This window comes from Branchiostoma floridae, chromosome 9 (assembly GCF_000003815.2).
Source record: "Branchiostoma floridae strain S238N-H82 chromosome 9, Bfl_VNyyK, whole genome shotgun sequence".
NCBI classification, from domain to species: domain Eukaryota; kingdom Metazoa; phylum Chordata; class Leptocardii; order Amphioxiformes; family Branchiostomatidae; genus Branchiostoma; species Branchiostoma floridae.
Genome location: NC_049987.1, coordinates 12,175,172 through 12,193,609, shown reverse-complemented (window position 1 = coordinate 12,193,609; position 18,438 = coordinate 12,175,172). Strand labels below are relative to the sequence as shown.

General features: G+C 38.7%; 1 protein-coding gene across 2 annotated transcripts in view; it reads right to left on the bottom strand.

The window, feature by feature from the left end:
• The window catches only part of LOC118422648 (tubby-related protein 4-like), a 34,326-nt gene that overhangs the window by 10,220 nt on the left and 5,668 nt on the right, over window positions 1-18,438 (bottom strand). For both annotated transcript variants that reach the window (XM_035830309.1, XM_035830310.1), the window contains exon 2: window positions 14,248-14,383. In XM_035830309.1, the coding sequence (XP_035686202.1) occupies window positions 14,248-14,383 (136 nt within the window). The remainder of the gene's footprint in view (window positions 1-14,247; window positions 14,384-18,438) is intronic.

Below are 18,438 nucleotides of genomic sequence, written 5' to 3'. Positions count from 1 at the left end.
GACGCATAGAATAGTATTCTTGTATAGTGTGTATATATGGCAGATAGATTGTGTATACATCTCTGTCCAAAAACATCTTGGAGAGAGAGACTTTAATGGGTATAGGCACAATACAGATGTTCAGAAATGTACTTGTATCTCAATAGTGTAGCCCTGGCCCTCTATGTTAGAGTGCAGCACTTGAAGATAAAGTGACTAAAACTTAAAAGTAAAAGGCTGCAGCTGAGAGTGAAACATGAAGTACGTTAACGGTAGAGCTAAGCTATTCCCCACCACTCTCCTTGCTGACGTATGCTGTAAACAGCACAAATTTAATGTGTAGAGTTAATCCCACAGCAGGAGCAGATAAGATAAAAACATGAACGCAGACTTAACACTAGGGCCAACGTATTTAACGGCTCAGGTACGAAAACGAATGTTACTGACGTCAAGCATCAATTACCTTAATCCTATTGGCCCTCACTGAGTCACTATCAATTAACCAGCTTGCGAGGTACAGGGGATTTAGCTATTCTGACCAATGAAGTGAGGGGATTTCCTTTTCAATAAAAGACCCTTGGCTACAAATTGCTTGATCTCATCAATCACCATGACAACCAAATCAATAAATCAAAGGCTTGGAGGAAGGTCAGTGCTTCAGAGGTTAGATCTGTACGAGCTACTTCACAGGGTGGTGCACTACCGCATGAGGCCCGGCAAAAAGATTCAATCTAATTTGCACTGGTAGATTACTTAGAAAGGTTCTTTTTAACCATGTATCAGTCTCCGTGACAACCAATCACAGCTAGAGTTGGAAATCATCTCCATGGTGATAATCTTGATTGACACTCTCACAATCTGGTGGGTAGAGGATAGGATATAGAAAGATACAAACCTTACGACATGGGGGTGTAATTTCATCTCTGCTGGGATTCAGAATCTGCTCAAGTACTCATTTTTCTTTCATGACCAAAGGGTTTGCTGAATCACTAACAGATTGGTCTGCAGTCCCAATCTAATTAATGAATTACTATAAATTCATTTCTTTTCAAAGTGACTTAATTTTCATACACAGGGGGAGAGGAAGTTCTTTTCAAGTTGTTTCACGGATGCAGTTCAAGCCATGCTGTAGTACAGTAGTGATACTATGGGAATATTCCCTGTGTCATGATTTTGTGGTAGAGATGTCACCATGAAAACCAGAAAAACATAATGACTGTACTTCATAGTGAAATTTCAAAATTTACATTTCAAATCAAATGTTGAACAAACTGTAATCAAATTGATGTTACATCATACATCATGTTGTAAGTTTTTAATATTCAAAACAAAATTATTCATTATGTTTATTCTGCAGCCTCTGATTTTACATGTAGGCACTTTCCTTGTACTATAAAATACCATTTAAACACATAAATTTGATAACAACTATAAAACAAGGAAAACAGCCACATACTTGCACATATAATCACATATAGGAATGCATGAAGCCCTATTTTGCAGCATTCATGTCTACTTCAAATGCTGGTGTCGTAAAATTTCATTGTTAATGGCTCACGTAGAGTCGTAAAGCTGCCCTATCTCCTGTACCCAGAGGACCGCCAGGCGTAATGGATGGTTCCAGGCAGGTTCTGGCATGGGAGATATGGACTAATATTCCACCACAGAGATTATATTTATACACTTAATATTAGTTTATGGCAGATGTAGTCTGTGCATCAGATATGCATGCTGTATGCTACAATCATTCGTTTGGATTTACATTTTCTGAGTTTTACGTTGCATAATTCCTTCAGCTCAAGGTTTTGGATTTCTTTGAATAAAATTACACAAATATTGCCAGAGTTATTCTTTAGATTATATCTCCATCTTTCGGTGGTTTTGGCAAGTGTCACATTAACAAGATCATATAATACATCCGGTTTGCGCTTTGTGTCAAATCATTTCACAGCCAAATAGCCGTGAAACAAAATATCTCTTTACTCATATAACTCAAATGAGCTGTGCGACAGGGGCATCTTCTGTATTTATCATTCTACCTGAGAAACACGTTGCTGGATCCAATTAGAACGAAGTCCCGCAGCAATTAGTTTGATGGAGATCCTATGTTGTGTACATAATTGCCATTGTACCGTACAGAATTCTAACTTGGGAATGATACAAATGACTGCCTACTCCACTGGAGCTATTAGACACACGAATTAGTAATTTGTCTCGTAACTGTAGCCTTCTGTAACTTATCATTGTTGGGTGTAATACTTTCTATACTTACCCAAACCATGAATCACACTCATTTTGGCTTCTAACGAAGGATGCCAGGTTTTAATCTATGTTTCCTCAAACCTGTAAGAATATACTTACGTCTAGTACATAGAGTAGCTCGTAAATTATACAGTTAAAATTTCAACAAACGTCCAGGCTTTGTGCTTGATACCTGGCAAAATCCCCAGTAGATACTGACGTCAGTGTCCTAGTGGACTGTACTGTAATAAAATATGTTCCATATTTTATGGTTCATCTATCATCTTTATTGAAGTAAGTCATTTGTTTAATGATAATGTGCTTGTACAATAAAGAAAGAATGATTGGTTTTAACAATGTGCACTGATATCAAAAACAGCTGTATACAGAAAAAAATATCGACATGCAGTCAACCTCCTCTGAGTCCTAATTTCTTTTTTCTTTCTTTCTTTTTGAGTCTTTCCACCTGACAGCTGGTTTTGATGTTCTGCTCTACACTTTCCTCTAATCCCTACCTCTAAGCCTAGATAAATTTTAGGGCAGCTGCCATGGTCTGCTGACAAACAAATGACATGGGATATCGAAGCAACCATAAGACATGTTAAACCACATAGATACCCAGCTGACTTCCTTTGGCTGTTTTTGTAGTGACCATTTAATGACAGCTACTTAGTTACTGTGTTGCAGCCGATCGATGATGATGATGACTTACTGCTGATAAAAGTCATTCAAAAACACCTTCCTGAATCAAAAGCATGTGCAAAGCGTGCCTGAATTGTTGCTATGGGTATTTTAATATGAGAAAATGGTCTATTCTCTAGCTTCATCTTTTAGTTCATATATTTGACATTAGGCTCAGTCTTTTCTAATTCGGTTACATTATTTTTAAAACAATAATCCTGGTACTCAGATATAAATAACACTTGGCGTTACAGCAGTACTGGGTAATTTGTATTCAATCTTGATCCGCTCCGAATCCCATGTACATTTTGAAGCGATTCATTTCCCATCCTCATCCAAATTTTAAATCTTGTTCACCCACAGGCTTTGATGAGCATTACAGTGCCATTACCTGTACCCTGTGGGAAATACAAAAAACTTGTACTCTATGCTGACCTGGAGCCACCTCAACAGTTCCTCATGATACATTTTGACTCTTTGTGAATCTAAAGGACAATATTATGGCTCAGAGAGAGTCTGCTATGTATCGTTTGCATGCAGAAAGCTTAAAATCATGTTGTATTCTAATAAGAAATCTTTGGAGCTTTAATCCATAAGGGTCAGATTCAGTCATCTGGGAAGTGCTTACCTAACTAGAGTTCCACGAACTTGTGACTTCACCAAATATGTAACCATGCCTTTATTCAAGAAGATAGTTAGCTTTAAAATTAATTCTAAAAAACAGATTCAACTTGCATCTGTCTTACAAATATTTCTTTCCAAATAGTTTTCTTGTGGTTCCACTTTGCACATTTCTAAATAGGCAGAAGCATAAAGATGTTTGATGCTGAAATATCAAAGTATAACATGTAATATTGCACAACCTATTAAATGCTGATCATCTAAAGAACAGTGAGTAATGACAGGACATCTGCCGTAGCTTATATAACACTATTACACTAATGTACAGGTTGTTAACCGCAGCAAATGGACACTTTCATCTTTGCTGATGATTCAAGGACCAACGTAACGACCACACTGACTGCCATGGCTGCAGTTAAGCCTCTTTCCAAGGACACCTGCCGCCAGTGTAATTTGCTTATTATCTTCAAATAGTCACCATAAGGCTTTTTATGAAATTCAGTCACAACAACTTACGTAAGTTGCTAGGGGAAGTTGCCCTTTATATAAGCAACTCAAGCAATCGTGTTGTATTCTATATGTACAAAGTGTAGAATTGTAGAATATTGTTGGGCTTCTCGGGTTTTAGCAGAAAAAAATTTGATTGACAAGTCAAAAAAAATTATTTGAAAAGGTCTGGGGTGAAGATATATGGCTTGAATAACACAAAAACAAGAGCTTTTAAAAAAAGCTGGTCTTTCGCTTACTTATATTGTGTAGGTAAAACTTTTACCAGATGAGTTTCAGAACAGTTTCAATGGTATGAACTAGGGGTGGGTACTGGAACAGAAAATTCAGGTACAGGTACAAAGGATCAGGTGCAGGTCCGGACTTGATGGTCTGTGCAAACTTTTGAAGGGGCGATACTCAAAACAATTGTCCATTTCGCTACTAAGGAATTAGTGGAGTATCTGATTACCACTGGTGTTATAAAGTCCTATGTTCATGTGAACAACACTTGTTCTGTACGTTGACGTACAAAGTTTATTCAATTTGTTCTCGTAATTTATTGCACCAGTAAGCCCTTAAACGTATAGATGCCTGCTGATATAATGTGTTCATTTTCTAATTGGTGCAGCATCCAGTTTACTGATTTTTGTCAGGTCTGTGTCTGTTAATAAAATTGTACTTAATGAGTTTCAAAATGCAAATGCAGTTTCATTGTGGTATGTTGAAAGGAACGCTTCATTTCTTTTCGGAAAGCAAAATTATTGAGATTTTGATTCATTACGTCAGTGGTTATGGGCCACAAACTCACTCCATCGGGGTAGCTTGGAATCTTCTCATTTGAAATCAATTAGATAAAATATTAGTCAGTGTATTTTACATATATCAAAGAGGGATACACTTTTGTTGAAGTTTCTTCCACGAAGATCCCTTGAAATTTCGAGTAGTAAGCAATTTTCCACATGCAACCGCCACCCACCCCACGTCAGATCTCTGCACAATTCTGGATTTCATAGAGGTAATTCTCCACATCGTGACTTAGGCTCTGGGTCATTTCAACTTGAGAAGGATCAGAGGACTGATCGAAAGCGTCGGTATATAAGCGCTTTATTTTGTGCACGGATATATGGTCCTAAAATTGTAACATCGTAATAACACATCAAAATCGCGACACCCCTTCCCAACATGCGACACTCCCTTGGGACAAAATGGTGGCGCCCATGGACGCCAACGAAAACAATATACTAGTAGGTTTTGTTATCGCAGGCCTGTAATAAATTGCTATTTGTTCCAACATATGCAACTATACAAAAGTAGTTGTCTATACATGCGACGTTCCGGGCGAGCTCTCTCCGGTCACCGACCTTCCAAAATTTCCACATGGCTGGGGAGGACGCGAGACGCCGCCAGCGAGACCCCGACGGCTGTTTAATAACACCAAGGAGGTTAAAAAAGACCTCGTCAGAGAACTTGATGCTGTGCCTTTAGGAGATTCATAAATAGAATAACTGACAAATTCAGTCGGTAACGATTTTTGTATGCAAAAAAAAAAAATCAAGTTTTATTTGACTCTTTTGACAGTAGACCTCCACAAAACTCAGTAGATACATTGTATATAGCTTTCACATCTTTCCTGTATGTACAATGCTCACAGTTCCCTACTCAAGTCAATCTATACACTGTCACCAGTCTTCACCAAACACGATTAGAATGTGCTAAGATTCAGGATGGATGCTTTTTTTCCGTTCAATGAATGTTGATCAAAGGCAGATATTTCCTCATGATAGCCATCACTTGAGTTGTACAATGTAAAAGTGGAAAGGACATCATATTCTGACTGTATTTCTTCACTACCTGCTAGCAGAGAGACTGCACCAGTACACACTATGAACATGTACAGACTCCAGATGTTACAGAAGGTATGAATCCTTTATAAGAATAAGGCGTACTAAAATTACATACCGGTAATTATAGGTTTGTTACAATGGCCATTTCTACACCAAAATCTTACATCATGTCTGTCAACCCAGTTCACATGAGATGGAAACAATTGGAGATTTCTTTGATCCGACCTGGTCCTCCCCTCCCCCATCTAAGTTTGTGCTACTCAATATCACTAGTTCATGAAAGGACTTACTATACAATGGACTAGATATCCTTTACCATATGAGATGACCACAAGCTGACCAGTGTAAAAGCTACAGGTGGTAAGTTTTTTGAAAGCCCATGTTCCCAAGTTTCTGAAGGATGTATAGTATCCTGTGTGGTAACCATGTGCTACCGCCCGACAACCATCTGTTTGAGATCCTTGAGGCTGTGTTCTCTGGCGACCTGCAGGGCGTGGTCCAAGGCATGGATCTGCACCAACAGCTTAGCTACCTGCTTAATGCTCTCTCTGTAAGGAAAGGGGATGCAAAAATGAGCGAGTTGTGGGGTAATCAAAATATGTTACAACTAGACACATGTTCGATGTAGACACAGGCTTTGTGGCACTGGAACTAACCTACTCACTGTAAAAACCGAAAACTCTCCTTGTTTTAAATATGAGGTTCAACAACCAAACCTCCAAACAACCAAACAATCAAACAAATAATGATTCTCCAGAAATTTGGACTCCAGGTCAAATAGCAAATGTAACATAGCCAGACAATATAATTACTGTTGGTCACTTCTTTTGTGGCCAAGAGCATGTTATCATTTTATTTAGTTATGAAGTTTTCATAGCTTTAGAATGCTACAACAAATACTGTGGATATCCGCCAAATAATGTTAAATTTTGGACAACACTTACGACATTTGTCAGTTTCTTAAAAACATGAAATCTGTAAAAACAGGTACAAATCAACATTTTACCCGTCATGCATATGGCGCATCTGAAGACTAAAAGCAAGGAGGTTAAAGAAGGACTAAAAGCAACGAGGTTAACCTCCTTGCTAAGAGTCATATTTTGCTGTATAGTTTATTGTGTCCACCCCTTACCTTGCTTTTCTCCTGACTATGTCGGGACAGCCGATGCTGTTCTTGTGTAGGTTGAAGTTTAGGAAGATTTTAGGATCTCTTTCCATTGCAACTACCATCTCTTTTTAACCTCCTTGATCATTACCACACGGCGTACGGTGAAAATGGCACATAATGGGTGAATGTTGGTGAAACACGGTGAAAATGTGTCACCCGGATTCGCATTGTTCCCATGTAAATATGGAAGGGTGAAAGCAAATATTGCACCTACGTGACAAAAGAGTGAAACATGGTGAAATGACGGTTTCACCCCTAGTAAAACAAACAGCAATTACGTCATTGTGTGTTTCACGAGCTAGCGACGTGCTTGCCGCTGTCCAGTCGACGGCATTGGGACTGAAGACTGCCCGCCCAGTTCCTCAGCGCAAGCCGAGGATTTTTTTCGCATTGCCGCTAGCTCCGCAAGCCGTGGAAATATCTTTGACACTGGGATTGAAGACTGCCCGCCCAATTCCAGGATTTTTTACGCTTGCAGCTAGCTAAGACGTGCACGTGATCGCAATACGCACCTCTGATTGGTTGATCCTACAGCTGTAGGGGGTTCCCCGCTATCTACTTTCTTTGCTGCCCCATGATGCTTTGCGCCCACCCGTGTCAAAGAAAATTTCTTTTTCATTTCTACGCACACGAAAAACGCTATATTCCACAATTACATTGCAATATTGCCGTGTGGTAGTGACAGATTGTGAGATGAAGATTTCCTTCAACTGCTGGCATTGTAACGTTGTTATGCTCTGAACTTGCCAAGGACGATAACGTCCTTGGAACTTGCCCAGTGTTTCTTGACCGCCTAATCATAAGGTCCGACCTACCCCTACCTACTGGGAGGAAAGACACCACAACGTTTGGACCCTTTCGTACGCGCCGCGTTCACTAAGAGAAACGAAGTGTGACTGATATCCATCGAATACACGTACGCAAAGATACCTTAAATGTTTTCTCTTTACCTTGCAGATATAGTACAAGTTGAATCGCGGAGGTCTTTGGTTGAATAGACGTCTACAAATACGTTGTGCAGGGCACATTGCAGGTCCTTTATTCCTGCTAATAAGCCATGTATAAACCAAGCTGCACATTCATGGCAGGCCGATACGTATGTCATACATACTAGTACTTGCATGGCCTTTGGCAATACCATCGAATCTGCAGGGTAGAATATCTCGCTAGCACGGTATGGCATGGTCGACCCGGACGGACGGACGGACAGACGGACAGCAATCTAATATCAGTCTGATTGCCTTTCGCCGCGGAAGCGCGGCGAAAGACAAAAAACAGCAGCCTGAGGATGTTTTAAGCCTTCCTTTGATTTGTTACTAATAATGTTCTGAATAAAAGGCATTGTTTTTAGACTGAAATTGTGTGCATGTGGCTCTGAATGGTAATACTAACAGGTTTGAGAATGAAAAAAAAATGGAGAAGCAACAAATGAAATTGGTATGGCCATACCCTGAGGAAATAACAAACATCCAAGCAATGACGGCAGAATCAGAAATACGTGGAAAGCCAATATCCTAGAAAGATTATTGGTACAAAATGTACTGCCTCTCAATGAATTTAGAACTGAGTACCTTCAGTTTCCTGGTGAAAAAATAAATGATCTAATTGAATCTTGCACTCTAGGCACTGATCCTCCAGACTATCTCCTGTACATTACACATATATATAATAACATGATTGTTCTATAAAACTGTTTTATTCTGCTTGAGTACGGACTAGACAAAGATAGATACACTGTACATGTAATGATGTATGTCACATGACATACTGCAGGTACACAGAACTGATACTCTAGTTCATGAGTTGTCACAAATATTTGTCATAGCAAAGACAGCACATCCCAGACGTTCTCATAGTCCTACCCATCAATTGTTAGAGTAGACAATTTACAGTCCGTAGCGGTCTGCCTCTTAACCCTGCATTGATTTAATGTCGAGCTCTGGAGACTCCAAAGTCAGAGTCAGAGTATTCCACCCACGTTTCACATTAAATCATAAACTACGAAAAGTGTACAAGCACAATGGTATAGCTCGACTTCCATGGACAACTTTCACGTTGACAGCCTGCAATTGTTCATTACAAAAGGCTAGGTATTTTGTCTTCAAACAATTGAGTGAAATAGCAAATCTTCCACTTCAAAGCATTCTTCTAGCAATGTCACATTCAAACTACAAAAAGACTACTAAGGTTAAGGACTAATAAGGTTATCTCATGGTCAAAGGCAAGCTAAACTTCAAAATTACATCTTTGAACTTCAGTAACTAGCAAGAGAAACTACGTCAAGCTTTCTATGCCTTTGAACTTAACCTTCCCTTCCCTTAATCCTACAGCCTACAGCTGTCTCTGCAATTCTCACACTACCGATCCCTATCTTTACACCTAGTCAGTTGCAGATACTCGTTCAAATACCACAGGTCATCTGTGTGTCGCTTGCGGCTATTTTCGTATGTTTGTGGGCAGACCACATTTCTCCATTCACTCTATCTCTGTCTTATCGGAACTTTTAACACCCTTTCATCCCGCGTAACCCACACGACAAGATCGTTACCACTATTTCAACATCCCTTTGAGTTACGTAGTTTCACAGAAAACTTCCTCTGGCTCTTGGCTTCAAATGCACACTCTAATTTTATGTGTTTCTCAAGCTGCATTTATCATCTTAAAGTTTTTCAGATAGAATACACAACTTGGAAACAAAACCCATCATGTAGGCACTGGATTAAAGGTTTTCTTGATTTATTTTTGAGCTTTCACTGACACACATGACACTGGTGTTGTGCTTCAAGATTTGGACAAGCCTACGTGGAACCAGGACATGTGGAGTTGCATTGCATAAGAACTGTTCCTAAGTTAGCTTTGAAGGATGGCGATGTAGCTAGTGAAACAATTCACCTTTTTGTACTTAGATTGACAAAATTTCCAGGTAAAATAGATACTAAGCAGTGTGCGTTTGAAATGTTACATCTTCTTCTTACAGTTAAGATTACGATGTCTAAAAGTGCTTTTGTAATCCTTATACTCAATATATTGCCTGTTACCTGCACTCATACTGGAAAGGACAACGGGGAAATTTCTACTTCAACTAGGAGATTGATGAAAGCCTTGGGACTCTGCACACGACACTATCAGCATACAGAAGATTTCCCGTTTTCCCACACTGGTGATAAACCTACTAATGGGGTAATTTTTCTCATTATCTTTGCCTTTACAAGCAACTGTCTTGCCAGTAAAAGTTGCTCTCTTTCCAAATGAATTATCCCCTATGGTGTATTTGTATCATTGGTTTCCATATTACTGCTTTGTGGATAAGTGCACAGGGATAACAAGGAAAGAACTTTAGCAGTAGCTGCATGGCAGTTGGAACTAAGACTAGTAAAAGACATGCAGAGAAAATGCTTCAATTAATCTATAATACTCTATGATGTTGTTTTATCAATATCAGTTTGATCCCTCTGAGGGCCCCAGAGCACATTTCATTTGGTATCTCTAATAATATTGAAGTCATCAAGAATATTGAAGTCATCACTTTTGAAACAAAACTTTCATCCTCATCCTAAAGCCTTCATTCAAATCAAGTTCCTAGCTGCCCCTCCCACCTGCTTTAACAGCCTTTTTAGAGAGAAAAAGAAAGCACATAATGGCAGCTTTCAAAAATTGCTTCATCAAGTTCCTATCAGCATACAAATGGTAACACTCATCACAGTCCTTAGCCTGGTAGACATCACAGTAGCCTGTCCTTGGTGCTGAATTCACTGTAGCACTACACAGCCTTTAAGCCTCTCATGTCATCTTATGACAAAATGAAGCACCTGCTTAAAAGGCAATATGTAATTGTAAAATATGATATACCTTTCCATGTATATGCCTTTAAGCCAAGTCAAAGCTGAATGAATAGACTACAGAAAATGATGCTGAGGCTTATTACTTGCTGTGACATCACATCACTGGAACTGCACTATATCTCAGATATCCTTCCCTGTCACAATACAGCAATGTACATTGTACAAAGTGTCACATGGCCACAGCATCCTTGCAATGTGACTGACTGATCTGTATAGTACAAAATGGCTTACCTAAGGCGTAATCAGCAATGCTGATTGCTTTTCTTACATCAAAAGACAGAAACAGAAATGTCCTTCACATCCTCAATTGTGAGCCAATAACAAAGCCCCTTACAAAATTTCTTTTTCTGGCTTTCACATTTCAGAAGCTTCTTGCTTTACAGTATCAAATAACATGCAGGAAACCCTACGGCAAATTGATACAATTACAGACTGAAGATGCTAGCCTTTGTCGGTATTTTGTAGACAATCAATGAAATCTCATCTTCAGAGCATCCTACAAATGAATAGCACATCACACACAGATGTTTTGTGAGGGGCCTTTGAGATCCAATTAAAAGATTGTATATCCCTGAAAACATCTATCAAAATAAGATGTTTGGGATCTCTTACATCCCTTCACTGTGTTATTTTCACCAAACCTGTAATCTGAAACACTCAGAATAATTACAGAGTACGTTTTGCATACTTTGGCAAGATCTACACTTTTGCTCTAGTCCATCCACCCGCTACAATCTTAAGGATAAATCCTCTCTTGTAAATCCACAAGATAAAGAGTAACGTCTGGTCTTGTCCGGTAAAACTATCCATTTACAACAAAGACAGATGTCTGGGCCCCATGTTGTCATGTGAATTGGTGCAGATTGTGATTTCTGTCTGTAGTGATGATCAAAGTTCCAGCACTAAAGCAAGCCTTTTGAATGTTGTAATCTTTGATCCATCATGCAGCTAGTCCTAAATCACCCACTTTGAATGTGAGGCTTTTAAGTCGAGTACTTCTGTCATTAGCTCCTAAAAGCATTGCTGGGATTGAGACAGAGTAAGATGGACCTTAGACATCTGAGGCAACAGACATGGCTATGTTTCTAAATAAGCCTACATGACTTAATGTCACTCCAGAGGATGGTAGAGAGGTACTAGTTACATGTAGTTAGAATCCTCAAATACCCATGAGAGTTTTCTGCAACTGTGTTCTAGTGAAAGGTTAAGAATATAAAGAGACTTTTCATTTATTTTCTGTGCATGCTCACTAGTAGATTTCTAGAAATGAATTAATGGCAACATTTTGATGACAAATGTCAAACACATATTTGCACTAGATGTCATATGGTAGTCAGGTTGCACCATCATAGTAAAATTATTACCATTTCTTCAGGTCTCCCATTTCCACCATTTTCAGGGTTTTTCATGCAGAGAGATGCACATTAAACTGACAGCTACAGTCATAGCTTGATGGAACCCTAGTGCTGGGTAGTTGCCAAGTCTCTATCAATGGCTCCCACCTGGTGAGCACAGAGGTGGTCCAGACACTGAGTGGTGCTCACCAGGCTTACATACTGACTGGGCCATGCCAGAAGGGCAGCAACACAGGAAGATACATATTTCAAAGAGCAGTACCAGCCTGACTTTGTGCGAAGACAAATGTTAAATGTTAATGTCTTGGAGAAGAGTTTGTGTTGTGCAACAGCTTTTGTCCTTCTCTTGGCTTTCTCTGATGCATGGTATGTGAAATACAATGTACTTGTAATACAATTGCATTGCTCAACTTTGATGTGCAATTGTACATGTACATGTATGTTACAACTTACATGTCATACTCATTGTTAAGTGATAAACTTCTTAGGTTGGCTAAATTTGATGAAGAAATTAGATTTTATGTCATTTGAAGAAAGAAAAGAAAATTTCAAATGTATTCTCATAAATTTGGGTACAGACCTAGGAAAGTATTTTCAGTAGAGTTGATAGGTAGATTATAGAATCCTACCACTTCCTCATAGACTTTCAGACTCATTTTGCAACAAGTAAGTATGATTAATGCTTGGCGCCTGAAGACCATTGAATAATTACAGGTAGCCCATCTGGTATTAAGTCTCCAATATTTACGCAAATACTGATGGGTGTGAGTTTCTATCAAACAACACCATGAAGTAGGTCAGTCCACTCTATAATAAATGGTATCGGCTCAGTAGTGATGACCCCTGTATAATCCATGTCTAAAGACATGTGCCCAGAATACAAAATCTAACTTTAAACTTTTTCATATCCTGTTAAAAAAACCTGTTTGAAGTAGCAAGCATTTTTATTGTCACTGCACTAGTTTGGGCTTGATCAAAATTGACAACAAATTAGCTTAGGTGCTGTATGAGTGCAGTACAACACAAATACATCACAATTACCTCCGGTTCCAAACAAATTAAACCGAGAAAAATGACCTACATGTAGAATAGATCTACTGAATTATCTGAAGACTTTCTTATGTTAATTCTTAACTTGCTGACTAATACAGTAATTTTGTGGCCTTTAATATGTATATGCATATACAAGTGAAACAGAAAGTGACATACACAATCTCATCAGCTACCACCTCCCTCCTACACTCAGTTATGCCAAGTTTGTTTCTTAGCATCTCTTTCATATACTGTAGATCTGAGTCTCCACAAAATGGTCTTTTAGGTGGTCCCAGCTCTGTCTGACTCCTGTTTGGCACCCATCCAAACTGTTCGTCAATGCATCCCTAACCTTTTCGACCCTAGATCTTACCTGCCGGCCAGAAGCATTACGGTAGACAGTCATGAATCTGGCCTGCCGTCTTGTCAGTTTTAATGGTCACATGAGGTACTTTAGCAGGGGAAGAAAATTTCATGGACTCAAGGCTTATCTCAATGCAAACCTAAAATGGGGCCAGGTCTGGCATCTTCGTGGTGGTAAGTGATGTTTTTCTACCATAATCTTTCCGATAAAGAAAGCAATGACCAAGAAGTACTATCAAATGTGTCTTTATCACTTTTTGGTGTGCAACCACCCACATTTAAACCATTTTGTCTCGAGGGAACATATACTTGCTTGTGTGTTGTGTTGCACATTCCTCACTTCCTCAATAGAGTTTTGAATCATTCACTTAAAGCACTGCTTCAGTGGTACCGGTAATAATCTGACTGGGTTCCCATGCTATTCAGTCAGTTTGAAAGGCCTTTAAAGCAAATATTCTCAAAAGGCACTGCTCAAATATCATTAGAAATGAGAAAATATGTGATAATATGCGTGTATGTTTGTATGCTTTCCCGTGTGTGTGTGTTGGTGTGTGTGTGTGTTTGTGTGTCTGTATGGAGATTCCGAATGCGTTAACCAAAAGATGGAGAAAGTAACCATCAACCATCCTCACCTCACTGTTGTGTCCGCGGAGGTTGAAGTTACTGCGGGGCGGGGCCTTGTACTCCTTCCTGCAGTGTGATGTCGTGAAGGTCGCCCCAACAACGCCCTTGGCATTCCCTGTGGCCAGCCAGCCTTCATGGCAGTATCTAAGAACAGAAAAAAGAAAAATTCAGTTTTGCAGGATATCATTTGAAAATCTATGGCGAATAACGATCACACATTCACAGTCAGCTATATGAACCTTGTAGATCACCATATAACATGTCATAGATTGAAAAGAAGCGGACAGAAGCCAATACTGGTAAAAAGTTATAGACTACATCAGAGAGTCTAATCCTTTATCTAGTGTCATGTATTGATGATTACAGGGAGAAGCCCACAATGGGTCACATATTTATTACAAGCTGTTTTTCTAAACTTCAGTAACAACTTCATTTCTTTCCACTGCACAGCTACAAGTACAACATAATCACTTCAAAGAGTAGTTGCAATTATCGTGTCAACCCAGAAAGATGCAATCTACGTCAAGATGACTGCTCTACATGTACATACTAGTCATGCTTTTTGATGTTTTAGAATTCCTTTTAAAGTATGTACTGCTGCATCACTATTTCATTCCCAGGTAAATAGCAGATTTCACACTGTGCTTATTAGCATAAATCAGCATTACTTATGACCAATCATTCCTAAATCAGTTTTACCTGCAACTGCTATACATGCATCGTCTACATGTGTCTTCATTAAATGGTACCTAACCTGATTAACTATGCTGAATATTGAGTTTGTCATGAAATTGTCCACCTATAAATTGTAGGTGGTAAAATAAAGAGCAGACTCATAGGAGTCAGAAAGTCTTTCTGCTAATGCTGATGCGGCCAAAATCTGTGATGTCTGAGTGCTTTTTCATGTAATATATCAAAGACCTTAAGTTTATTAAGAAACCAGTATGTCCAAACTCAATCTACATAATTAAGGATTGCAACTTTGTCATGGCAACCAGTTCAAAAAAATATGATCAAACCTTGATAGCAGCAGCAGACAGATTAGACCTTTTCGCTGTTCAGCTTTTGTGGGAGCACTAATATATATATGTTTTGGCAAAGGCACAGCATTTTGTGTAAGGTTGATATAACGATATTACATGTATGTCTGCACGAGTGATATCAAATGTTAGACCTGAACGTCTCCGGGCTATATTATTACATGAAGGTCATAGAAGGAAATGGCACATAGCATATCACTGGTCAGACAGGTCTCTGTATAATGACAGCCAGTTAAAACAAACCCAATAATTGATGGATAAAGTAAGCAATGGAAGTGGACATCATCAACTAAAGGATGCTGATATTGAGCTCAAGTATTTGTCTGGCACAGTCTGGCACAATCCATTACTACTTATCATGACAGCCTTCAGCCAAAGTTGGCTGAAATACTCATCAGTCTTCCTTCTTCATAGTGGACCTTTGAGAGAGTTAACTCTTTCATCAATAGGGCATGTATAAAACTTTCATAAAAGCCAAGGGGCTTTTCAACTGGATGCTTTATAAAACTGAGACCTCTTGACACAAAGGCATTATTGATCTTACAGTGGATTTTCATATGAGATCGTATTATAAAATGTGCAGATTTAAGAGGAAGCCTTTCAGAATCTCCATGCACTACCAGTTAATATAACGGTCATCGTATATTTGAAGCCAACTTTTTCTGAGAATGTAAAAAAAAGTGTCTCATAAAATGGTACACCTTGAATGCATCAAAGCATCCAGTCTGGCAGTATTCCTACATATACCGGCACACTGCAATATAAAGATTCACAGCTCATCTTTCACCACATCTCCTTAAATTTGAAACTGATTATTTGAAAGATTGATGTTCCGATTGAAAAAAATGAACAAATTTCCCTTGGGCTTTCAATTCATATCCAAAGTCTCAAACTACAAAGCGTTTGAGAAGATGCCAGTTATCTAGATGAAAGGGTGCAATTGCAGTGCAAAATGAGAACAGTTCTGAGACTTTGATACATGAAGACTGAGCTCCAATGTCTTTCTCATAGAATCAGATCTAAGAAACAAAAATGATTTATAAGGGATGTATGAACATATAAAACACGTACACTACATAGTTTACAACATTTGTTTGCTCAATAACGTAGTAAAACAATGAAAAATACATAGTGAGACCTAAATATAAATGTTGATATCTCTGCACCAGCTAATGGTTTCTGCCGTCTTTTGACTGTTCAGTTTTTTTGACCTGAAGTTGTCCATCTTTGACAGATGTGTTTTCCACATGATCATTTGCTTGTCATCAGTGACAAATGACTCTTCAAAATAGTATCTTAAAGGATGGATGTTTGGTTGTGATAAGAACATAAAATCTAAGTTAAGTTAAGAATAAATACAAGAGGAGTGAATTTACACAAAAATTCAACATCTCGCTGTTAACCCACTCCACATATTGGGCCTCAATCCTCTCCTAAGCCCAAATCAATATAGCAATATACAGCTTTACTAACCACCTGTGCTTATACTGCACATAAGGAAAGTACCTCATTCACACAGTCGCTATGGACTCCCCTAATCTGTTTATCCTGGCTTTTCAGTAGATGCAATTCGATATTCTGTGTATCTGGTGCCTCCGACAATGAATAATAGATGTAATAATTTGTTATCCTCGGGACTTGGATATTTCACACCTGGGCTGTTATTACATGCACAACATTAGAGGTGGTGCGCATAATTGGTCTTCTAGTCTATAGGCTGCTACGAAAATTGCAAACATTATGTGAGTGTGATATATCAATAGGACACTGCATCTTGCATATGATATACGATGTTTAATCCTTGCAAGACACACAAACATACCAGATTATGTTTGGCTGGATGTTCAGACTTGATAGAAGTCTACCTGATCATATTCATATATCAAATGGAATTTATAACATATATTCATATAAACCACTCCATATCTGCCTGCATACACAAGACCGAGTGTTTAGTGCAGATAGTTATCCCTGTGGGCACATTGTGTATGTGGAGTTGGAAATGATAAAATGGCAGTCTTAAACATGCCATCAGCGCTAAGGAATATATCATGCTGCCAGAAATTGAAGCCAGAAGATGTCATAACCATTCAGGAGATTTACTTTAGTAACAAAATCCTTGTCCACAAAACATTACAGATTCCCTTTAATAGCAAGAGGTTCATATTAAAGACCTCTAGACTATTTGCATGCATGCAATTCCAGACCATAAAACTTGAACATAACCAGAGGGGAAGAGTCTAATTTTGTTTTATGGCATTATGGACTTGGTAGTTGAATTTTACTGAAGTTAAAGAGCTGTCACATTTTCCATGAAAATGCAGGATGTTTCCGAAGGGGAAAAAAAGAGAAAACCCGCAAGGAAAGAAATAAAAAAATTGTGCGTCAAACATAGCTTTGCTGATGTCATTGGCAGTTCTGAGTTTTGATTGGATGATGACAGAAGAATATTTCAGTATGGGTGTGAAACTTTTGATGTCATCTAAGTGACCTTATTTCCAGCCATTTCAAATCAGCAATTACCATGTGGAAATCACATTTCAAATGTATTTCCCACCATTGCATGGCCCATTTGAATGTCTCTACACCAAATGATGAGCAATAGTGCATTACATGTTAGTGAAAATCATACCATTACTTATCTGAATGGCACACTTGGTCAATCTAATGTATAATGGTCCGTAGCTTGTAGGCAAACATTTATCTTAGTTAGTAACAGGAATGTTCCACATGAATATAGCAGTAATCATAGATCACAAATCTTGATAATGGCAGTATAGTTTCCTAACTATACAAGTGACATGCTTCATGCTTAATCTGCAGTTTGTAGGGAAGTTGCCAGGTGGTTGCACAAAAATGAAGTTGGATCGCAAGGGTAGTAGTGACTGGGATTTTAGCTACCCCAACGACCCAACCTCTGCTTGGAGAATAATAATTTCTTCCTAATGGAAAACCCTACCTACAAGGAGAAATTTATTTATATGGTATTTGTACCTTTTATTAAGACTAACATACACACAAAATGCATGCACATCGTAGCCGACCCAGCCAATGCTCAACTTAGGAGGGAGAGAACAACCCTGAAAAGAATGTCATCTCTTCTCTAGAAATAGCACACCAAGGACAACAGGTGACCCCTTGGACATGTGTGACCTACTT